General features: G+C 36.7%; 1 protein-coding gene and 1 long non-coding RNA gene across 7 annotated transcripts in view; both read left to right on the top strand.

The window, feature by feature from the left end:
* LOC138373304 (importin-13-like) overlaps positions 1–16,437 on the top strand; it is a 113,900-nt gene extending 97,463 nt beyond the window's left edge. For 5 of the 6 annotated variants that reach the window (XM_069339461.1, XM_069339462.1, XM_069339463.1 and 2 more), the window contains exon 19: positions 490–16,437. In XM_069339461.1, the coding sequence (XP_069195562.1) occupies positions 490–598 (109 nt within the window). In that variant the 3' untranslated portion in view covers positions 599–16,437. The remainder of the gene's footprint in view (positions 1–489) is intronic. The other variant, XR_011231142.1, reaches the window with a different exon arrangement.
* A 4,902-nt stretch (positions 16,438–21,339) lies between these two features.
* On the top strand, positions 21,340–25,402 carry LOC138373305 (uncharacterized). The gene is made up of 4 exons (XR_011231143.1): positions 21,340–21,354; positions 22,341–22,508; positions 23,993–24,177; positions 24,968–25,402. It is a non-coding gene; the product is annotated as an uncharacterized lncRNA (long non-coding RNA).
* Positions 25,403–26,001: the final 599 nt, after the last annotated feature.

Genomic DNA, 26,001 nt, shown 5'->3' on the forward strand with positions numbered 1-26,001 from the left:
ATTTATTCATACATTTTTGCATCTTTAACCTCTGCACTGCGCACCTGTTTTTTGGCAAAAACTTCATAGCACAATTGTTAAGGACATTTTTGTTGTTTTTATAAATATTCAGGTAAAGTTAGTGTCAAAATGTTTCCGAACTCAACTATTTTCATTTCAAAACACAATGATGAAAACATTAAAAAACATTAAAATATAGCCTAATTAAAAAAAAAAATGGTAAAACTCGCAGAACGAGATTTCTCGGTTGGTGCAGCACAGTGGTTAAACAGCTTATTATTTAAGAGGTGGCACCATTTGGTCAACAAAACCCAATTGGCTTAGTACCTGGTTTTAATGTACTTTTGGGCAAATATAAATTAAAAAAAAAATGACTGTAAACACAATGCAGTAATCTAATTGATTTTGTTGTGGAATTTTAATGAAAAATCACAGTGGTGTGATGTTAATACAAGGAAATTTTTCTATAATGGCAAACATTTTTTGCAGGAATCGGGGAAGCAAACGTAAAATTCTTGAAGCTGTGACAGACTTGGCGCTGATTGGCAGAGGTCTTGCCGGTACAGATTATGGAGCTCAAACGCGTGGATTCCACTGACAGACTGCCTCCATTCTTCCCTCCCTCAACTGTTTTGGGGTCTGCTTGTTGTATTCAAATGGTTTAATCAGCCAAAGTTTTCTTGCTCTAGAATATGTTTCATACAGAGTTTAATATACCATCTCCAAATAAGTAATCAATAACTAATACATGTCAGGTAAATGCATTATTTTATAGAAGTGTGCGTAATATTTTTGCTCTAGTTTATCGGTTGAAATTAGGTTAGTATACTGTAGCTTGTTGCAGTATATTTGGCCTGTATTATATACTGTGTGTTTGCAACAGAAGTGATTTATACATACCTGGGAACTTGGAATGCTACATATTTTAGGACAAGAGAAAATTGTTAAAAATTGTGAATATTTATTTTTATCTTCAAAAAGTTTTTGATGTATCATTGCAAGAGCACAGCCGCCTCTCACAATATTAAGTCATTACAAATACCAAGATCAGGGAATGGGAGGGGCACTTTGTCTTTCAATCGCGTAGCTTAAATAAATATTGTAAATCGACAACATTATTGATAAATGTTAAAATTTGTATTTTTGGTTAATATGAAAAGATTCACTTTTTATTTGTACAGTTTATCAAGACTCGCGTGGTAAATAGCTGATGAATCTGTCCAGTGATACGCTACAGAGAGAAAGGGGGAGAGAGAGAAATACGATATTTTACTACTTAATTACACTTTATATTGGTTGCCCCATTTAAATGTGTGCCCTCACTATTAAGCTGTAGGGCTTGAGTAGCACTTCAGCATTTAATTCAAGTAGTACCAATTCATAATTTTTTGCTAGAATTTAGAGTTGTCCTTATCCATCACTTTAAGTACAGCAGAATGTGACTACCCTGAACACCAGATAATGTTACCGAAACTTGTCAAGGTGATTAGTGTTTGTGACAGAATTTGAATTCGGTTGCAGCTGAATGCTAAACTTGCAACTTTTCACTGGTGCACATCCTATGCAATGCTCATTACAGCAGTTAAACTCTATATTAGAGATCTTTATTATATGTAAATAATTTGATAGCAGTATTATATTTTGTTTTATACGGTTCCTTTCGTATGCAGTGTTTATAGCATGACTGATTCCTGCTGTTCATTTGATCATTTAAATGAGAAGACTCTAAAAAAAATAAGTTGAAGTTTTCAAGCCCCAAAACCATTAATTTTATATTTTGATTCCGAGTGATTAATTCTGTGACTGCTAGATAATGTTAGGTTTGTTACGGCCAACAATTGGGCCATTTAACATATAAATTGGCCTTGACATAAGAGATCCACTAGTCCAATATCAGATTATTGTGATTTTGATTTGTGGCAGTTTCATTATTAATTTTGTAAGTGTGGTTACAGTGAGTGCTACGCTCTGTGCCCCCATCTTCCCAGTACTGTCATGTGATGCTTTCAAACTACTGACAGTAACTTAACACTTGTTCCAACTGTCTACCACTCTCTTTACAAAAGAGAAGTTTCTAATATTTTTTTGGCACCTTTGCTTCCTATAATTTTGCAACCCCCCCATTTTTTTTGCTTTTGTGTGTGTGTGTGTGTGTGTGTGTGTGTGTGGAGGGGAGAGAGAGCACATTTGTATATACAGGAAGGATAGTTATGTTTATGGCCCATTTTCTTTGTATATTTTACCATAATGTTTGAACTGTCTATGGTTTTTAGCACACGACCATTTGCTTTTCTATTCGTAAAGAAATGCTTTCCGTTATTAATTTCCTGGCATGGTACCTTCTTTTGATAATTACTTATCCATTATTAGCTTTTTTCAATGTCTTAAATCTGTGGCATTCTTTTGTGCTTAATTCTTACTTTTACAACTTCCCTGTCTATTGTTTCATACCCTCATTCATTCTTATTGTCAGGCAGTGGTTCGAGCTGGTTTGTAACTCTGACGCATTTGTTGGGCAAGTCGCCTCCCATATAGATTTTGCTCATAATTTTATCACCTTCCTTTTTATTTTATTTTATTATTTTTTCCAAGCCTTTCCCTGGATTGATATGAAAATGTCAGTGCCTTTGTTGTGTGTGTTGATGCTGTGTACATGAAGAATGTGCTTGCTTATCGATGAATATGGGGGGAGTGAAATCTAGCTCTTGATTAATGCAGGTCATCTCCAGATGATTGATGATGATCTAACTCTAATTACATGCAAACATGTCGTAACGTCGTCGTCCCTTCAACTTCTAGTGTGTGGTCTGGTCAACACGTGCAAACAAATAATAATAGACTCGCTGTTCTGTGGAGTATTATAATAAGCTCCATAGGTCATCCATTTTAATAATTGCCAAGATAAAAGCTGGAATACAGTGTTTTGTGCCCTCCTGCAGGTAATGATATATTTTTATATTTCTCTTGGGTACATACTAAAGAGTAAGGTACATACCCATAAGGTACTTTGTATTATGGTTTATCACTTTAACAAATATTGGCTAAAAATGGGGAAAGGAATTTGATATAAATTCAGATGGCAATCTTGCATCCCACAGATCATGACACCGTTGACAGAATTTAATTTATGGGATTATGGGAGAAAAAATTGAGAAAATATTAACACAACCATCAAATTATGGTCACATTGTGTTTTAAAGTGAAGCGCAGATTTCTTAGTAATTTGCATCAACAACAATAAATTATTAGGAGGATATCATTACGTTAATACAGTAACGTACCATCCCCCTCCCCTGTCAATTCACTTGGATATCTCTTTTTTTTTTTTTTTTTTAAGATTAAATCATATTTTACACTTCAACTCTTCGTATTTGAGCAGCGCCCGTAAAACCATCACCATTTGAATGTGAGTACAGTATACACACCCTGGGCATGTATCCAATTACTGGAGTGATTCGTGAATTAGTATGCAATTTATGCTGTATTTTCTTGGGTTAAGTAGTCTTTCCTTAAATTTTGGTACAGTACTTTAATTTGGGTTGTTTGATTTTGGTATGCTTTTGAGTTATGAAATGGCCCCCCTTCCTGGAATTTATCTGTAAACATGCAGACAAATTCATTGTGTTCTCCATGTAGCAGTGACTATGGCATATTTACCATTTTCACAAGATATCATTTGGCAGTGACCCTGACCAAATGGTTAAATCCTAGTGTCAATACATGGTGTAAAGTTGTTCGTTTCATCATTGCTACTAATACACCTCCAATTTGAAAGTTTTTTTTAAATGGTAAGTAAAAGTTGTGCCAAAAAAAAGTGTTAAGCCATATGTTTTAGTAGAGTTCTGTGAGATGAGAATGTATTTGTTTTGAACAAATTGAACAGTCGAGTACACCATTTCCCAAGCTGAACTTGTTTGCATTAATATGTCCACCTACATGTAGTGTTATTGCTTTAAGTTGTATATTTATATGTTCCTCTGGTTTGTCAGGTCGTAATAGTTCTAGATAGTGGTGCGGTATCATCATTTTTAATCCGTCCTTGTCATTTTCGGTGGCATTTTAATTATTTTTTTATCTGCTTTTAATTACCATTTGCTTCAAAGCATCTTGATAGTTTGTTATCCAGTGAAAAACATTTGCATTCACTCCAGGTTTAAAGAATCTGTAATCATACGTTTATTGATCTGTAGTCTTGGAGCTATTGTATTATCCCATGGTTTTTTAGTGTAGCTTAACCAAACATGTTTTACGAGATGGTTCTTGAGGGTTTGAGTACCAGTGAGGGGGAACTTCCTTCCCCAATCATTGGAAAGGAAGAAAAGATTGGATATATCAGGATGAATAGTTTGTAAGGTTTATTGTGGTTGAGAATGTAACTGTTAAATAATGAACCCAACCAAGTTTGGCCTTAGCATTGTGTGTGTTATAGCTTAGCAGTCGAAGGGCCAGAGTTCGATTCCTGCAGAGGAGGCATCGTTTTAAATTTGGTTTGAGCAAGTGTCCCGATTTGTAACCATGTTTTCTCTGGCTTTTAGGAACTTGTATGGTTCACAAATATACAGCCAAAGAGAGAGATCTTCCTGTCTTGCTTAGTTTGCAATAGTGAATCCAAATCTATGAATGGATTAACCTGTAAATACTGTACCGTACTTCCAATTCCAGCACTTGCTAGGATTGAAAGACTCGGTCTAAAACATAAGAATAATCTTGGTATAAAACATAAATCTTTAGTAGGTTTTGTTGACAATTCACACCCAAAAAAAAAAAAGAAAAAAAAGAAAGGGTGGGGGGGTTATGAAAGTACTGGGTTTGTGATGAGTTAGGCAGGGGCATAATAGTGACTACTTAAGAAGGTAAGTTGCCTGGTTACTATCTTGTGAATTAATCAAATTGTTCATCAATACGCCATGCATACAGGTGAATTTCATTTAACCCTTAAGCTGCTCTGGGTTACAGTATTTGCCCTGCAACACCCACAGGCGCAAAAAATTAAAATTGTTGCGTCTGCTCCGCCCGAGCTGTCGGGAGGGAGTTGCCACAAAGATATTGCCTAATTATTTCAATGTGTCCGAATGATTTTTTCCAAGTTTTTTTTTTTCCAGTAATGTTATTCAATGGTGTGTAGTATATTTATATTATATATTTATATAATGTGTGAATCATCACTATACTCAAAAGTATTGTGATCATATTAGTGATTCAATTATGTTCATAAGACAATAAACATAGTTTTGCTGTTATTACACTATATACACAGGTTACATAGGTATACAGGTACACACAGGTTATTACACTTTATACACATGTGGCCACACACAACTGATGCTCCCCCTCCCCCCTCACTGGTTCAAGGCCAGATGCACTAACATTCCTCCTTAAAGTTTTCTGTTTGTAATATTGCACTATATACACACATTATAAGTATCTACATGGTTTTGTTCACCATAACTGTTCAACCAAGCTGGTATAGTGCCCAAAGAGCATAGTGGCCACCCAAACACAGCATGACAAGTCATGCAGATAATGCCACCTACCTCACCAAAATGGCTTCTCCCAACACGCCTTTTGCTGTTATTACACTGTATATACATGTTATTTTTATAACATGTTATTTATAAGTATCTACATTTGTGTTCACCATAACGAACCACTTAGTTGGTATGCCGAGTCAAAAGGCAGCGAAGAGCGGAACGCCAGCCAGCCACTGGTCGCCACTCCCTCCCTCTCACCTCATCTCACTCGCCAACATTCTCCTCCCACCATACTGTTTTTGCTTTTATTCACTATATAAAGACGTTGTATTTAAGTATCTGCATGTTTTGTTTGCTATAGCGAACCACTAAGCTGGTATAGTAAGTGCAGACAGAAACAGGTTGCCACACAGATTCGGCAGACGATGCTATAGTCCTCCCACCCTCAACATTACTCCTCCCACAGCACAGCCCAACTTATCACAACAATCCTGCTATTATCAGAATCCTGGTTATTTTCACCAGTCAGGGGTCTTCTGTAATACTATCATTACTAAATAATACCTGTTACATAAAGTTTTGACATTTTTAGGCCATGCTGTGGGCACAAGCTGAACAGCAGTGCTGTGAGCTTATGTTGCGTGCACCAGCCTTGGTGGCTCACTCGGTACCGGGGCTTTCACACCCGGGAATGTTGCCTACGATTAAAAAAAAAAAAAAAAAAAAAAAATGGCATCTGTTTACAAGAGCCTTGAAGGTGATGTGAACCGTGTGTAGCACCATGGGCCGTTTAAATTTTGCGCGGTATTCCAAAACATCTTGTGAAAGGGTGCGCACTTTCGCATCAGTTACTCAACACGTCATATGAAGTGTTGTGCAGTTTAAGGGTTAATGTTGAGGTTAGATTCCTGAAAAGCTACAAATTTAACTGAAATAACATTAAGTGAAACCAAAAAACTTTGTAGGCCTAGTGTTATAAGTAAGGGTTATGTTCCTAGGGTAATGGGGAAAAATGGTCATCTTTTGCTCACTCTCCCTGCCATACCTACCTAGCATTTCTAAGCTTAGTTTCTAATGATATTATCTTCCTTTACACTTTCATTAGGATTACTACCTGTTATAGGCCATTTATCAGCCATGCCTCCTTGTCTTGGGAAATTTATTAATAAAAATGTAGAGCTTGGAACTTTCTCGCCTTGTTTAAGGCCATGATCAGCTGGGGAGGTGCATTTGTTTCAGCAGCAGGTAAATTTGTTTTCTAGGATAAGATCCAAAAAGCATTAGAGGGGGTAAACAAATAGAAATAGTTTAAAAGGAAAGCGAGTAGCTTACCACAGCTCATTCTTGACTTTTGAGACAATATAGTTTTTAAGGAGTTTCCACTCATACCTAAATAATGGCAAAATATTAGCTATTTTATTTCAAATAAATAAAGTAGGAAGTTTTTTACATAAAATTTAATATGAATGTATAACAACTCCATACCAAAATTCATGCAATTAGGCTGTTCAGTGATATTTGTTATATCCCATTTATCATGGACGTTGTATTACTTTTGATAGCTTTCATAGCCTTGTTATCCGGTGGAAGAGATCAGCATCCCTTAGCTTTAAAGCAAGAAACTTTGTTCACTTTTACTCAATAAGATCATATTTAAAATAAATTTGCATGTTATTTATGTACTTCTGTCACTAAAAGCAGCAATCATAATGTAAACGTAAAACATTATTCTGTATAAGCAATCCGTCCGATTGTTGCAGTGGTTATATCCCGTATCCGTGAGTGATTGATGCAAAATGTTCTCCGTACAGTTGATGTCTCTGTTGACGGTTTTAACATAAAGCTACTATAGAGAGAAATTGCAAGTAGTTAACCAGATACGGAATGATTTTGGTGGCCTCTGTTCGTCATTAGATAGGAATTTATACACAAATAAGAGAAGAAAATCAGTGGGAGACATAGCCTTGTAGGAGGAAAGATGATAAAAATGAAACTTAGGGTGAAACCTGTGAAAGGAGCGTTTTTGGAGTGTAGCTAATAGTAGATGCATGTAAAGGTAGAAGGACAAGATGGTAGTGGTTACCATACTAGGTTATCTTGAGGTTATCTTGAGATGATTTCGGGGCTTTAGTGTCCCCGCGGCCCGGTCCTCGACCAGGCCTCCACCCCCAGGAAGCAGCCCGTGACAGCTGACTAACTCCCAGGTACCTATTTACTGCTAGGTAACAGGGGCATTCAGGGTGAAAGAAACTTTGCCCATTTGTTTCTGCCTCGTGCGGGAATCGAACCCGCGCCACAGAATTACGAGTCCTGCGCGCTATCCACCAGGCTACGAGGCCCCCCACTAGTGTGGCAATGCAACAGTCCCGACGTTGATTTTTGTTAAGGAGGCAGGGCGTTAAAAATTTGGTTTAAGCTAGAGTAATTTCCAAAGTACAGTAGTGTACAGTTTAACTGTTTCCACCGGCGGCTTATAAAATGTAACTGGATTGTAAATTATCCACCCAAGCAAGAGAACGTTACTATACAAATAAATATATATGGGTCAATTCAATACTGAAAGTATAGAGTTGACCCATATATATTTAATGTTTTAACTATTGCCTTAGTGGATTTTTCATAATTCAGTAAATAGATTTATTTTAAGTCGAAACTAAAAAACATATTTAACCTAAATCTGCCTAGTATTCTAAAACTCTGGCTAATGTAGGTACAGCTAAAAGTTTAAATACTAATATGTAATACAAATTTAATCTGTTTAGTTACTTAACAATTGAAAGTTTTTTAAAAATGCAAAAATTATCTGGCTATTGGGCAAAACAGACCTTGCTTAGTAGGGTAGTTCTGGCTGATAGGTAAAACACACACATGCATGCACATATCGGGGGGGGGGGGGTGCCTGGTGGATAGCACACAGGACTCGTAATACTGTGGCACGGGTTCGATTCCTGCAGCAGGCACAAACAAATGGGCAAAGTTTCTTTCACCCTGAATGCCCCTGTTACTTAGCAGTAAGTGGGTACCTGGGAGTTAGTCAGCTGTCACAGGCTGCTTCCTGGGGTGTGTGTGTGAGTGGTGTGGGGAGGGGGGAAATAGTAGTTAGTAAACAGTTGACAGTTCAGAGGCGGGCCGAAAGAGCAAAGCTCAATCCCCGCAAACACAACTAGGTGAATACACACACCACCACCACCACACAACCACACCACAACACCACCACCACCACCACCACCACCACCACATCACCACCACCACCACAACACCACCACCACCACAACACCACCACCACCACAACACCACCACCACCACAACACCACCACCACCACAACACCACCACCACCACCACAACACCACCACCACCACAACACCACCACCACCACCACAACACCACCACCACAACACCACCACCACAACACCACCACCACAACACCACCACCACAACACCACCACCACCACCACCACAACACCACCACCACCACCACCACAACACCACCACCACCACAACACCACCACCACCACCACAACACCACCACCACCACCACAACACCACCACCACCACCACAACACCACCACCACCACCACAACACCACCACCACCACAACACCACCACCACCACAACACCACCACCACCACCACCACCACAACACCACCACCACCACCACCACAACACCACCACCACCACCACAACACCACCACCACCACCACCACCACCACAACACCACCACCACAACACCACCACCACAACACCACCACCACAACACCACCACCACAACACCACCACCACAACACCACCACCACAACACCACCACCACCACCACAACACCACCACCACCACCACCACAACACCACCACCACCACCACCACAACACCACCACCACCACCACCACCACAACACCACCACCACCACAACACCACCACCACCACCACCACCACCACCACCACCACCACCACAACACCACCACCACCACCACAACACCACCACCACCACCACACCACCACCACCACAACACCACCACCACCACCACAACACCACCACCACCACAACACCACCACCACCACCACACCACCACCACCACCACAACACCACCACCACCACAACACCACCACCACCACAACACCACCACCACACCACCACAACACCACCACCACAACACCACAACACCACCACCACAACACCACCACCACACACACACACACACACACACACACACACCACCACCACACACACACACACCACCACCACACACACCCACCACCACCACCACACACACCCACCACCACCACCACCACACACACCACCACCACACACACCACCACCACCACACACACCACCACCACCACACACACCACCACCACCACACACACCACCACCACCACACACACGCACACTAAAAGCAGAGTGGTAAACAGATGCAAAAAAAAATTAGAGGGGGTTGAAATAACAAAATGATCAGAAGTTTCAAAGCATCATATGAAATTATAGGGGAGATGGTACACAATGAGTATAGCTCTCATTCTGTTGCTACTGGCACACTTGAATAATTACATAACCATCCTTACTTACTAACCATCACTTGTGCACTGTTCATTCGCTCTCTCTTGCCTGCCCCCTTCCACCATCAATTTTGATAATTCTACAAATCACCCTTATACCAGTCTATACTCGTTGCACCTGCTATACACTCTCATTACACTCCATATTCTTGATAATCTGCCCTATTTAAACTGGCCTTAATGTTTGAATGCTATCTAGTTGTTTTATTCCTCTAATCAGTAGTACATTAGAAGCTACTAATTGATGTCACTTCGGTACTGGTATTCGATTCTCCTTGCTTAATTAAGTGTATTTAAGATTGGTCTCTTAAGTCCTCGCATACATTCTACCTTTGTCAATCTGAACACAGGTTTTAGCGAGTATTTTAGTATCGGTAGCAGCAAACAATAGTTAAATTTATTGCTCAAATTGTTTCATTCTGAATACATTGAACAGATTGCTTAGATTGATAAAGGTTGATCCAATCTTTTTTCCTTTTTGATCCCAAAGATAACACAAGGAGAATTATTTTCATATTCAGACACATTTAGTAGCATCTAGATGATAATGTCTTAAGTTTTTACACTTGTCTATCCAATGATTGTTAAGATGTCAGCATGAGAACTCAAAATACACTCTTGTACTGAGGTGGGTCAAGGATGATTTTACACACTAAACATATTTTAGTACAAGGAATGATTTTAAAATACAATGTGGATATTATTTGATCTTCAATAGAGTGGTAACCTTCACTGTCGTCACTTTACACCCTAATAAGAATAGGTTTTAATAGTTTTGCTTGGGTAATTTTAATGAAGGTAGCTGTTGTAGAACTGTTTTTTTAAGTTCCAAATCTAGGACTTCTAGAAATTGTGGATGTCTTCTAGTAAACTTGATTATCCTTTGATGACAACACCTTTCTGATAGTTTTGAGGGATGAATTGACATTTTTATTAATGTTAGTTTTCATTATGAATCTGAAAGTACCCAGTTGTACACATTTACCCAGTTAGAAACTCAATCGTGCAGGCACAAATGGGTGAATACAAGTAGCTGATTACACACATCTTTGCAAATGGCCATTCTAAAATTGTTGCTATTGGAGGAAAATACTTAATTGTTAGTATTCACTTCAAAAATAATGTCCAGTTCTTGTCTTCTGTCAGTTGAAGACTTTTTAGAATTACTTTATAGCACATATATTGAAATGTCAAATAATTACATTAAGATTTTTTTTGTTTTGTGTCAAAGATGAAAGCAGGTTAAGCTGTCATTATTTTCTAGGTAATAAGCTGACATTGTTTTTTCTTTACTTACTATTTGTCAATTATAATGGTATACAGTCTTCCCCGCACGGTGAACCTTTTTGTGCATCTTTATAAGGTATTCCGTGAAAAAGTACCTTTGTTTTTACTTAATTTCCATTGATTACTTCTATGTTTGTATTAACAACATAATGTTTGTGTTTTTGTTGACCTGCATGGAGTCAAATGCTATTTTACTTGTACATAGACCTGTTAAGTCCTGACAGCTCTTGGGTCATACTGAATAAGATTTTTTGACATGAATGTCATCCAAGTTTCCCTACCATTAGCATCTTGGACAATATTCATTCATAAAGGTGTAGGTTAACTCCTAATCCTGGTCCAGGGTAAAGTAGTTGTTAGTGGTACCATTGGCATGCAGTTTTTGGTTATAAACATCCTCTTATTTTATTATTTGTGGAGGGGGAGGAGCCGTAAATTTAATGTCTTATTTCAAAATAAGTAACCAGCGCCAAGTTTAAAATAGCAGAGAAATTTGACATTTTCTTACACTGCTTGTACGGCTAGATTTGTTTCCATGCTAATCTCTCTCTCTCTCTCTCTCCTCTCTCTCTTGTCATACATATGTTTTCCAGATTCATTGCAATGACATGTGGGAAATCTTTAAAGATTTAATGTGCTGGTTATTACCAAACAAATAATTTAAGAAGCAGAAGCACTACTATAATTACAGTATGTAGAACAGCCCTCACCATGTATAGATACAAGGGAAGAGAAAAAGGCTGATTATCAAGCTTTATTTCTTCAGCACCACTTTTGTGCTACTCAGGTATATAAAATTATAAAGCTCCATTTTCTGTCAGTTAACCAGATTCCATACACATTACTTGTTCTCTAAGAGAAACACAGCACTGTATTTTAGTTGCATTAACTATATTTTCCACCAAATCATGTCATTTTAAACAATAAGCGTTATTTATTCATATCCATGTAAACAGACTCCTTTGCTTAATCATACCATTTGCGTTTGTAGTTTGCCGAAGCTACACACACCATGCAATTTCACTCGTTTAATCACATTCATCATTTTTTTTGGTCTTGACAGCTTTTTTTTAAAGATCTCAAGTGCTTCATTTAATAAATGTACTGTATTCTCATTTCTATTTCCAATGATTGAACCTTTAACATGGTAATACTATATAAATCCATTGCTACTTCATGTAGCCTACTAGTCATCATCCCGTTCCATGTTAGTTTCTTCAATAAGTTCACGATGGTACCCTGAACTATATTCTTATAAACTCTTATGGAAACAGAAGGAACAATCTATTATATTTCTTAATTTATTTAAAGATATCTTTGGAAATCTTTATTTAAAGACGAAAGTTTCGAAAAGGTCATCTGTTTTCTTGAGTCTTAAGGACAAACATTTGTTTGCTATAATTTGTTTGTCTAAATTGTGGTTGCATTGTGATTATTTACGTTTGCTAATTTCAGGCACTGATAATGTTTGATCCCATCAACAAAAAATACTTTTGGTAAAGTTTGTTAGTTGAAATGCTAATGTTACATGAAAATTTATTTATTAAGAATATGATGGTACTGTATTAACCATTGATGTTTGTTATGGGTGGAGACTTGAGTCGTGTTCTTCTAGCAATCATTATATGAAAGCGTAATTGATTACCCCAAGTTCACACACAAAAAGATATTAACTACAGTAATTAAAATTTTCTTCAAAAGTTTTTGAAATAGCCATTAAATTGTGTTGATTTTTACACTGCTATGAAAGATACATTTAGCCTAAAAGAATTATCAGACTGACAAGACAAAAGGAATTAAGATTTGTATAGGGCTAATTTTATTTGGAATAATTTCATGCCAAAGTAGTCATGATACATCTGGGTAGAATGTGCTGGTAGCCTGTTGTCTACAGGGAAAAATAAAGTCCTGTAAAAGTGATTTTGATACTGTCTACATCTGATGTGTGTGCAAATATTAACCAGCAAAAGTATCTACATTTTAATGAAATTACATACTATATTGTGCTGTACATTATGCTTTTGCTTTATAATTTATTTTTGTATTCATACTTTTATGCTCTTTGATTCCATAAGATATTTTTGTAAATACAGTAATTTTGGAGAAAAATAAATGGTAGTGTTGGGATGCCTAGGACGGCTGTAACTTGGTAGTGCGCGAGTTGATCACCCTGGACTGTTATGTCATAGTCGAGCACTTCTTGGTGTGGACACGAGCTTCTAAACCTATACTGGTGACCCAGGAGATTTGTGTACTGTATTTTATTGTGGTAATCTAATACTTGCCATTAGAATGTACATTATTTCCAGTGGTTAAATATTCTCGTACTGTCTGAAGTTTTTATCCAGATATATTAATGAATCTGATATAATGCATGTTACGCATTCTGAATGTTATCCACATGTTGTTTAGAATGGGGTTCCAGAATGATTACTTGCATATATAAAAGAAGCAAGGATGCAACACACTGAATGGAGGTTTCTAGTTTTCATTAAAAGGCAGATGTTATATTGCTCTTAACTATTAAATAGAAAGCATCAGCACCATGAAAGTGCTAGAATGGATCTTCCTGACTAGGCGTGTTAATTGTTGGCTAGGCTTCTGGTCTTCCAGAATTTAATGAGGTAAGTATACAAATATTTATAGCGAGCCATATTTACTTTCACTTTTTGATTATTTATCGTGTAGTACCCGTCTCTCGTGTGTGTGTATCTGTAACATTCTCGGATTCAATGAGTACTCCAGCTTCACAAAGTTTACAGTGATAGTGACAATTACGTACCATCAGTGTAAATACTGTGATGACATGTGCTCGTGTGCTTCATTCAGTTTTGCTTTTCCTTGTTTAATATACCTTTACTATGAATTTTGAGTACAAATTGCATCTGGTTCTTTATTCACAAGGGATCAGAAGTCATACCCTAACTTCATCATTGTTGATGCTTTTATTTTGTTGTTGTTCTGTGTAGGATAGTTCCCACCAACATGCCCCAAGGAATTGGTTTAAACATAACAATATACTCGTTAATTTTATGTGGATTGTTTTTGGGCACTTATTGTTTTCTGTATTAACAAATATTTCATATTAAATTCAGTGAACTTTGTTGTCCAGTCTTAATTCTTTATATAAAAATAGTCTGAATTAATCACATTATTGCCTTAAATTGTAAATTGTATTTTACTTTCAAATATAATTTAAAGTACTGTAATTTCAAAGTTTCCTTTATTAATTCAAATAGTTTTACATTTTTACAACTGTACTGTGATAAGAGCATGATATTCTTTCAATTGTAATTAGTTTGTAAAAGTATAGAGTTTGTAGTGGAGCTAAATTCAGATTTTTCAATACTCTTTCCTGTATAATTATTGTTATGGGAAGGATAAGGTAAATTTGTCCTGTATAATTATTGTTATGGGAAGGATAAGGTAAATTTGTCCTGTATAATTATTGTTATGGGAAGGATAAGGTAAATTTGTCCTGTATAATTATTGTTATGGGAAGGATAAGGTAAATTTGGAAGAATGAACAGACTAGAGAATAACTTTTTTTTTTCCCATAGCTCACTTGTCAGTCACATTATAAAGTTGTATATCACACACACAGCAAAGTTGTGTGTGGGATACACCTTGACTATTGGTGTTAACAGTGAACTGCTACAATGTGATGGGTGATTACAATGTCCGCTTTCTAGTAATGTTATCAACATTTATTTAACATGAAAATACAGACCTATATAATAATATCCATGGCGTCCATGTGTCGGCATCACTTGACCTTTGCTAATGATGTTCTTTATTAAGATGTGCTCAATATGCTGGCCTGGGCTAAGTTAGCTGGTTATACAGTACCTTGTACTTCATTTTAGTGCATCTATAATGCTAGTGAACATTTTTGGATTTGTTAATGTTTAAATTATTAGGCAACAAAAATATTGGCCATATTCAAGCTAATGTTTTAGAGATCATTAGTGTTAGGAATTGTAATTTTTGAAAATTATGTGTGTACTGTATAAAGAGCTAATCTTACGAAATTGTAAGCTCTTGCTTCAAGTAGGGAACTGAAGAAAATAGAATTTGCAGTGATTACTACTTGTAAAATAAATGTGAAAATCATAAAGCTTCTTATAATAAAAGAATTTTAGGTCCATATTGACCTACCATAATGCACTGTTATACTGGAATGCATTTGGAGCTGTCATTGGTTTGTGCCAAGAGTAGCAGCTTAAACATTTTAATAGGCAATTAAAGGTATTGACTAGTTTACTCGAGATTAATGTAGTGAATGCTTATGTGTAAACATTAGTTAGGTAAGGCTACTGAATTGCTATTTGTGACACTAAATACAACTATAAACATTACTTCTCTTGTGTATAATGAGTCTTGCCCAGCATTTAAGGGATTTCTTGAAGAAATTTAAAGATCTTTGACTCCTTCAAGTGGGATGCAATGTCCACATTATAGCAGCTTGTATTTATATTTACCAGAAATCCAGTTGCCCAGGAATTACTTGTAGTCACATTGCACTCACTCGAACTCATTGAAGTTTTATACAAGATATGTTTTTACTTCAGAAGGAGATGCTCAAAGTTTCAATAATTTTCATCCTGTAATGTCTTTTAGCCTTCATACTTTATTGACTGTATGTGCAATGATGTATGTAAGTGAGCAAATGTCTTTAAATTTTTAGGAAAAATTTAATTTGTATGTCTTGTTACAGTTTATATAAAAAGGTTGTCATGTAGAACTGTATATTTTACATCATCGTGGTGGATTTGACAAATGTTCAGACAATGTTTCCCATGGAAAACTCTGCCCAAGAATGTGCCATGATGAAAAGTGGAATAAAATATTGTTTTTAGTGTTAGTGAAGTCAGGGTTGAAATTGCAGTTAACCTAATGTAGATAAGGTGAAATATGGTGCAAATAACCCAGTGTTTCAATTTTGATCAACGCATGTTCAAGTGGTCTGTTTTGATATATTTTTATCATTTATTGTACATTACTGGAGGTTCAGTCATGACAAGCCTGTGCCCTGGTGTTTCTTGTATATAGCTAGTATTAGGTATTGTTTGATTGTGCTCATTGAGTGACTTTTTTTTTGTTATAAGAAATATAGAAACAAATTTTATTTGTCTTTACTTTTCCCAAGTGTAATAAATGTTTTGTATCTGACCTAACAAACTTATATATATATATATATATATATACTGTATTATAAAATATATCTTATATAAATGATATATAATATATATATATTAATATATATATATATATGATATATATCATTTATATAAGATACATTATATAATGTATATATCATATAAAGATATATATATATATGATACATGTATATAATATATATATATATATATTATATAAGATAAATACATATTACCTATATAAGATATATATTATATAATATACATGTATCATATATAAATATCGTTATGACATATATTATAAAGATATATTATATAAGATATATAATATAAGATATATAATATATATATCTTGTATATATATTATACAAGATATTTATATTATATATAATGTATATCATATATCTTATATATGATATATTATATATAATATATATCTTGTATATATGATATACAAGATATATGATATACAAGATATATATATATATATATATATATCTTATATATTATATATATTATGTATCATATATAATATATCTTATATAATATATATATATATCTTATATAATAACTGAAAACTCACACCCCAGAAGTGACTCGAACCCATACTGACAGGAGCAACATAACTGGTATGTACAGGGACGCCTTAATCCGCTTGACCATCACGACCGGACATAAGGAAGCGATAGCCGAAGCTATTTGAACCACTTCCCCGCCGGCACTCGGATGGTAATCTTGGGCATAGCATTTTATCAAATCGCCTCATTCTTTGGGGCACACGTGAGGAACACAAATGCAAACAAGCCTGAATGGTCCCCAGGACTATATACAATATAGTCCTGGGGGATAGTCCCCCAGGGGACTGGGGACCATTCAGGCTTGTTTGCATTTGTGTTCTCACGTGTGCCCCAAAGAATGAGGTGATTTGATAAAATGCTATGCCCAAGATTACCATCCGAGTGCCGGCGGGGAAGTGGTTCAAATAGCTTCGGCTATCACTTCCTTATGTCCGGTCGTGATGGTCAAGCGGATTAAGGCGTCCCTGTACATACCAGTTACGTTGCTCATGGCAGTATGGGTTCGAGTCACTTCTGGGGTGTGAGTTTTCAGTTGTATATAGTCCTGGGGACCATTCGGGCTTGTTTGCATCTTATATAATATATATATATATGATATAATATATATATCTTATGTAATATATATATCATATATCTTATATTATATATCTTGTATAATATATATCTTATATATTATATAAGATATATAATATATATATCTTATATATTATATAAGATATATATATTATATATCTTATATAATATATATCATATAATATATATATATATCTTATATATAATATTCTGTCGGCAATTACGACTAATTGCCGACAGAACCTATAACCACCAAGCCTAACTACTCGGTATATTCTAGTACGCAATAATATTAACTTGTATATGATAAAATACAAATTTTGAAATCGCAGTACGTTAATAAAATTGATGAACGAGTCTCGGTGGTGAACCGCTAGTTGGACAAGCCTAGCCAAAAGTTCCAATTGCTGTTCAGTGCTTGGCAAGGAAGGCAAAGAGGTATATTCTACCATGTTGTACCATATCACCTCACCCACGAGTATAAGTTTGGACGAATTTGCGTGTTTACAAGTTACAGTTGTGTGTGTAAACTAAAGTCTTTGAAAATGTAATCGGTTATTACGAAACGCGTTCAGGCGTCGCGTCAGACTAGAAATAAAAATGAATTTTGGAGACTTAATTTTTCAATTACCATCGACAGTGAAAAGAAACATAAGATATATTGAGAAAATTCGTTAGAATTATTAATCTTACCTTTTCGGCCATATTTAACATATAATATATATAATCAGATTCTTTATTCAGATAAAGGTGCATACATAATGATAGATTTAAAGACAGAGATACTACATACAATACCTAAAGTCACTAGTACGCATAGCGTTTCGGGCAAGGTGAGGGGGGGGGGGGAACACTTAGAATAAAACTTAATAGTAATTGAGCTTAAAGTATAAATTGCGTTGAAAAAATATTAAAAATAAAAAAGGGGGGGGGACAAGGCAGAGAATAGCAATTATACAAGTTGGTCTTGTATAATTATACAAGCAATTATACAAGTTATTGTAATCAAACAGCATTGATTACAATAATAAGACATGGGTTGACATTTAGGGGGTAAGGTAGGTTACATGGAGTTCATTAGGTAGTTTTTAGTTTTTATCTTAAACTGGTTGAGAGAGGTACAGTCTTTGGCATGAATAGCCCCCTAATGTCTTAGAGTAGTTCATGAAATATTTGATAAAAATCTTGAAGGAGCGGTTGTTTGCGGCCAACAAGTTGATGGGGTTGATCAGGTGTGGATGGGTCCATACAACTGTAATTTGGTGTTGTGAAAACATTGTGGTCGGTTTCTCCTGCAGACAGTTTATGCCTGGTTGGTTGATACCTGGTTGATGGGGTTCTGGGAGTTGTTCTACTCCCCAAGCCCGGCCCGAGGCCAGGCTTGACTTGTGAGAGTTTGGTCCACTAGGCTGTTGCTTGGAGCGGCCTTGGAGTATGCCGTTGTTGTAATATTTGAGGTGTTGGAATAAAGACTGAGAAAAAATGTCAAGTCTGTAAAGAATGGCACGGTGAATCTTTGGGAATCTTGACTCTTTTTCAAAGTATTTGTACTAAAGAACCATGTCGGTCGTACGCCTGCCAGGCGGTACAAAGATATAAATTGTGAAGCTAAGCCACAAAAAGTCACCATCTGGTCACCACTTGGTCCGGGAGACATCTCCCGTCACGCAGGGTGCAGTCGCGCCTCCACAGATCTCCAGTATCAGCTCTTGATACTGGTAATGGCTCAAAAGGGCCACCACTTACGGGCTATTCATGCCCGTGCCACCTCTTGGGTGGCTTAATCTTCATCAATCAATCACAAAAAGTTCAGATAACACCGCTCCTGTGCCAGGTAAGTCTACTACGGGCTCACCATAGCCCGTGCTACTTGGAACTTGTTCTGAGTAGCTGAATCTATAACAATCACAAAGTTAAATATAGCTAGGCGACTACCTTTATGACTGATGGAGATTAGATGGTTCAGGAAAGGGCTGTGTATTCGGCAGAGTGGTTTCACATCTGGGCCGCTAAAAGGGAACTTGAAGTTTCAAAAGGATCATCAGTTTTTTATTTTGTTCATTTATTATGCACCCCATACCCATCTTGTGGGCGGTATTGGAAAGGGTTATAGAAGCACGTAATGGGCTCGGGGACTGAACCCCACAATAAGCTACGCAAGTTACAATCACACTGTGTATTCTAGCATTTCGGTGTTTAGCTACCACATAGGAGTGATTTAGATAACTGCACTTGAAGCAAATGTGGTCATGGTGGATATGATTTCATATGATAAATCATAGACTATTGAGTAGTCTATGATTTAGACTACTCAATAGTCTTTTTGAGTAGACTATTGATCCTACTTTGGAACATTCCCCTCCCACACCACCTGTTTTACAACCCTGTGGGTGAAAAACCTGCAGCTGCTCCTGTTTTCAGTCCCACATTGTGGCTTGTTGAGCTTAAAACCATTGCTCCTTGTTTGTGTTACATCTGACCTTTTTTAAAAAATGTTTGGATCCACCAAATTTTTCAATATTAACAAAAAATAACTAATTTGCCGAGATGTGCCTAATGTCTGGTTTGCAGTATTGTTGACCGTGTGGCCCTCAACCATTCCTGGTTTGAAAGTTGACTTAGTTCAACTCCAGGCAATAAAAGTCATTCCAGGACATTCTCCAAAATGGCTATATCTTTCTGAAGTTGATGTCTCCATGCTTGGATATGTAGCAAGTATATTTACTATATAATATACTTGCCTCACACTCTCATTAGCTTGTGTAGATAATGATATAGGTTATGTAAGATTAATAAACCAATCACATTTCCCAAATGTACAACTAATCAGCTAATACTTCTTATTAACTTGATAGAGGATGGTCATGTAACAACTGATTCTACCATTGTAACGGTTGCTATTTGTAACCCTAAGACTGTAATACTGTAATTGTATTTTTAACCCCATAAAAACTGGAAAGAGTTCGCCCTCACAAATGCTCAACCCAGTTGAGCATTTGTGATCAACCCACTTTCACGGGAAAGTGGGAGAGATGACCAAGGTGTTAAAGATATCTCTGCAGTCAATTACAGTCTGGATAGTTAATAAGGTTACTTGTTTAACAAATGCAGCCACCACTCCTCCCAGTTACTTTTAAAACTTAGGCTAATTAACTCTGTAGGAGATTATTCAACTAGCACCAGTAACTTTGGGAACTTAACCTTTTTTATATATTGGTGAACAAATCCACAAGGGCCGTGACGAGGATTCGAACCTACGTCCGAGAGCATCCCAGACGCTGCCTTAATCGACTGAGCTATGACATGGTAAAAAAAAAAAAAAGTTGAAACCAGAAGTTCTACTGAACTTACTTGGATCCTGCAGCCTCTCCGAGACACAAACCAGGGTTTTACACAACTCCCCCCCCCCCCCCCATGCACTCGAGCTATGTCAATATACACAACTCCCCCACTCGAGCATGGGGGGGAGTTGTGTGGTGCAACACAGCCCATTATGTTCAGTCAATTGGTTGTAGACCCAGGAAAGGGTGCATTTGTTAATTTAGGGGCGACGACGATTGTGGGGCTAGGAAGGGGTAGAGCTTGAGAGCAAGGTGCCTTTAGGGGTGGAGTCTAGACTTCACCTTCAAGTATGCAAGAGCCAAAGATTAGTGTCTCCCAGTGTCAACTGGGAGTTCAAAGAGGGGGTGAGTGATCTAACACAAAGCGACATCGGCTGAGGAGAGCAGTGGAAAGGTAATGTCTGCGAGATTCACAGCACAACGGGTAGTCCATCATTAGTTATAAGGTGTTTTCCAGATTCCTTTATAAATTCTTAGCAAAGACTTATAGGTCAATAACAAATACATATTGTAGATTATGATTTCAAATTTATCACACTAATTTGTGAAAGGCAGAATAAGAGAATATTACAAATGGCCAAAATAACATAAATTTCAAGATATTTATGATTATAAAACACTGTACATAGGTTTGGACATAATGTATATACATGTTTTTATGTATTATCTGCTTTACAGTTTTTCCCAGTAAACATCTGCACCTTATGACAGCCTCTGACAATGTTGAAATTATGGCTTGCATTGTTACTGTATTCAAAGTATATTAGCCTTGATTAGGACTGACGAAGAGCACTTAAGACATTAATTAGTTTCTAAACCAAATTTCAGCATATCATTTTATAAAGAATTAAAACTGCAAGTCTCTCTAAATTGTTAAGGAATATTCTTATCTAAGGAAATCTTAACACACAGTGCCAATCAAAAATACTGGTATCTTTTCTTGGGTTACTATTAAAAATAATCAGTCTGACATTGCTAATATAGTATTAAAATGGCGAAAATTACTATAGGCTGTTTGTAGACCACGGGACGAGTTCCTGAATTCATTATTTATGAATCTCGAAACCTTTTAACCGCTGTTTTGATTTATAATATACTGATTAAAGTAAATCAGTATATTACTTATTACATTAAATTATAATATTACTGATTAAAAGTAACTAACGGGATGTAAAACATTGGAGCGCAAACTAGCACAGCACGAGAAGTTGAAATTGAAATAAGTTTATTCAGGTAAAATACACACAAAGGGATGAGGTAGCTCAAGCTATTCTCACCCCGTTCAGTACATCGTGTTAATACATACATAGATACACATCACAAGTAATAAACGTATTACCGAACATTCTGAGAGATAAACATATACATTAACTAGCACAGCACGAGGATATGGTCGTTAAGCACTGTGACGTCACCAATGACGCTGTGTTAGGCAAGAAGGTCAGGAGCGGCCAGCGACTGCCTCAGTGTCGGGCTGACAACCAGCAGACGTGGTTCCTTAGGCGGTGTCCCGCTTCTTACATCATTTGCAGCTACACCGGTCATCAGGTAAGGTTACCGTGGACTTTATTGCTCAATGTATTAACTCGTATAAGGTGCAGGTGTCGATATTTAATTATGGTGTGACCTGGTTGTTGGTGTAGCGTAATGTGGGCTCTGTTATCTGTGATACCTTCAGAGGGACGGTGATATTTGGGTGGCGTGTATATCATTGGTAAAGTTATTTACATGGAAACCTAGTTGACGTATCCTAATAATAGTATTAATAATTAGCTTCGTTTAAGATTTAGCCGTACAGCATTAAGTGGCTGGTCCACAATTTTTTTTTTTTTTTAAATCTGCATTAGAACGGACAAAGTCTTAATATCTGGGCAGTACGTAAGGTATTTAAGTACGTGGCCCGTTTAAAATGCATTAATTATTAGAGTAATGACTAAAGGATACAACTTACTGCAGAATTTTGGGGATTTGTAGCTCAGTTTTAGCCAGCTGTCATATTACTTGAATTTTAAATGGCTTGTAGGTATTGTAAGGCACTAAATGTACAGCTTATTCCTGTGGCGTAGCGTTGATAGTAGTTGGTGGCAGTTTATGGGTATTTGTGGCTTAATGGTCTAAGGGTGTTTTCACAGTCCCCCCCCCCCCCCCCCCCCCCCGGGGCTCGCAGAACTAGGCTGCTGCGATTAATCTTTATCTTTTAAAATTTAAAGGTATTAAACCCACTTTTTTTTTAACAGGTGGGTGTGGATTTCTGTAATGTAATTCACGGAAGCAATTTCATCTGAATTACTTTGGTTAAGACCGGGTATTTGGCAAGTTATGCAGGTTTGAATTTCTTCAGTCTTGATAACTGTAGTGTCCATTGCAGCGGGTAAACAAATTTTCAGGTACAGTAGTAATAATAGTTTGTGGTAAGGTATAAATTGAAAATTATATTTTGGTATTGTATTAAATCTCGGCCCTTCCGCCCCCCCCCTCCCCCCACCCCTCCCCCCACTACTACTTGGGCAATTTTCCTAGTTCATGTGGGTTCTTCAGTAGTGCGAAAAATGTATTTTAAAGCTGTCAGTAAAGTTAATGTATTCAGTGGGGCCGTAATTGGTAAACATAGAAATCTGCTTGTCTGGGATCATTGTTTTCTCAGTCAGTCAATTTTGTTAGTAGTAAAGTGTTGGCATGTCGCTAATTTACGGGCTACTAGTGGACATGCCACGTCTTGTGGGGTCGTAATGTTAATCAGTCATGGTATCGGTAGTCACTAGAATGCGTGGTAATATTGTTTGGAATGGCAACTTAAAAGCTATTAGGATGAATGTATCAAACAAATTAAGAATTTAAATTTATTGCAAAAGATTTAGTACTAAAGTTTGTACCCTGGTGTTGCGCTATATATCAAAGATTACAGACACGAGGGTATACAATGTTATACAGAAATTATAATTTGTTGAACAAAAATAACCTTAAGACTTTTTCATAAATTTGATAATTTATAAAAACATTGTAATGGTTTAAGTAACTTAATGTTTTTCTAGGGTCTGGCTCGACAATGGCCACGAGTCTTCCTGAGAAATAACTTAAGTGAACGGAGGACTATAGTCCGTCACACAAGGAACGGAACTAGTTCTGGCGTGACGTAGCTGCAAGTCTCGATAGAGGTGGTTGGACGGTGTTGAACACGGGGCGCCTGACAACGTTGCAGGAATATCTGAAAGAAAAGGCAAGTTTTTAAAACGTTCAGTTAATATTTATCATTAGCAGGAAACTGTTCGAAAGGATATTCTGCAGAATTATAGAAAGAGCATCTGTGGGACATTAGAAACGGTTGGTATTAACTAGTTTACTTATCCTAGTTATGAGACTTTGGTTTAGGAGGCGGTAAAAATGCCAGTTAAAATATAGAAATTAATGGAATAGGCTACCATAATTAGTAGGGAAATATCGATAGATGAGCTTTGAAGCAGCATGATTCAAAGATAGTGTAAAGGATGAATGGTAGTGTTCATGACGTTCATTGGGAGGACCTAATAGTGATCGGTGAAAATAGTTTAGGGCATTATGAATAGTTAACAGGGGGGGGGGGGGATGACGAACTGTGGAAGGCGTTGCTTCTACACCACTAGAATTTGCAACTAGAAATATTGAACGTTGAGTTTGCAAGAATACTGCAGTTTCTTACTGGTTAGCGTAAATGTTAGGAAGAATGAAGGAATGTACATATTCTTCAGTTGACTATAACGGTAAGTGTTTAGCAGTTTTAATGTCAAATGGTATAAGTTGGTATTAAGTATGGTTGACGGGCCATTTTTAGTGAAAACGTGTAAAATATAAAGGGAGGAAACGTGACTACTAACGATAATTTTCAGAACATCGTAGATTTGTGGTAGAATGGTGGTTAGAGAATAGTTTGTAGTAAGAAATAGTTTGGCGTGTAGTTACTCTAGCTTGTTGGAAGGGCAAGAAGTAGAAAAGTGAATATTTAAATTAATGCAAACATTTTAACTTTACAGACGCAGTATAGAAAATGGATGAAGACGGGTGGCTGTAGCAGTAAGAAGCCCGGTGAAGCGGACTGCAAAATTGGGAAGAAAGATGCAAAATAAATAAGTTGTAAATCTGTGGATTGTGTACTTTGAAATTGTTCTTAGAACAATAGAATCTGTTCCCTCTTATGTTCAATATCTGGTGTATGGCGTTATGACTATTGTTCGGCTGATTTTCTACATTAACAATGTGGGTCCGATGAATGTTGTTCGTATTGGAATAAATATCCCTTAATTATAGACGTTAATGTTTACAGCTGTTTGTGTATTCTTTAACGGATGGCTATGCACAGTTTGTCTAAAATGCCATGTTTATTGTCGTAACATTGTCTAGGCCCAGTGTATGTGACAGTGGCTAGAATTTAAAATGTTTGTTAATAAAGTGTTCATATTAGATAAGAAGTGTGTGAATGTCCCAAATGGCTTTAGTCCTCTTGATGTAAAAGTTTAACCACGAAGTGTTAGTGTCAATGTTAAAATGGTTGTTCCTAAGGGTTTAAAGTGTTGATTAATCACCTTGTTCCTTAAGAGCATTTTGGTGAAACAGGCTGTACACTGAATGACGCAAATTGGTTTATAGGGAATATTTTTGTCGACCGTAATCCTCACCTAGGTGGTGTTAAATACTTGGTATTATTAATAGATGCAATCTTGTGGAATATAATAAATATGAGCAACATGAACCTTGGTGTTTTGTTTTACTTTGACAGTACTTATTTATGTTATCAATGTAAAGAAACGTGACGCGTTTTTCTGTTAAATTTTCTTAAGTCAGTTGTACATAAGTTTTATAACCATATTTATTGCTGTTTACTTGGTTTAAAATTCATCGTATTAGTCTGTTTCTTGTCAAATGTTGGTGCTTTTAATGTCGGTGTGGTATAGGAGTGATAATGATGGTAGCAATCGGTGAAACGTTATCTAACTACGTATGTGCATCTTGAAAAGAGTGAAACAAAATTGGGGGGGGGAGTGAACAGCACAGATGTGTAAAGAACGTT

This window comes from Procambarus clarkii, chromosome 41 (genome assembly GCF_040958095.1).
Source record: "Procambarus clarkii isolate CNS0578487 chromosome 41, FALCON_Pclarkii_2.0, whole genome shotgun sequence".
In the NCBI taxonomy this organism is placed as follows: domain Eukaryota; kingdom Metazoa; phylum Arthropoda; class Malacostraca; order Decapoda; family Cambaridae; genus Procambarus; species Procambarus clarkii.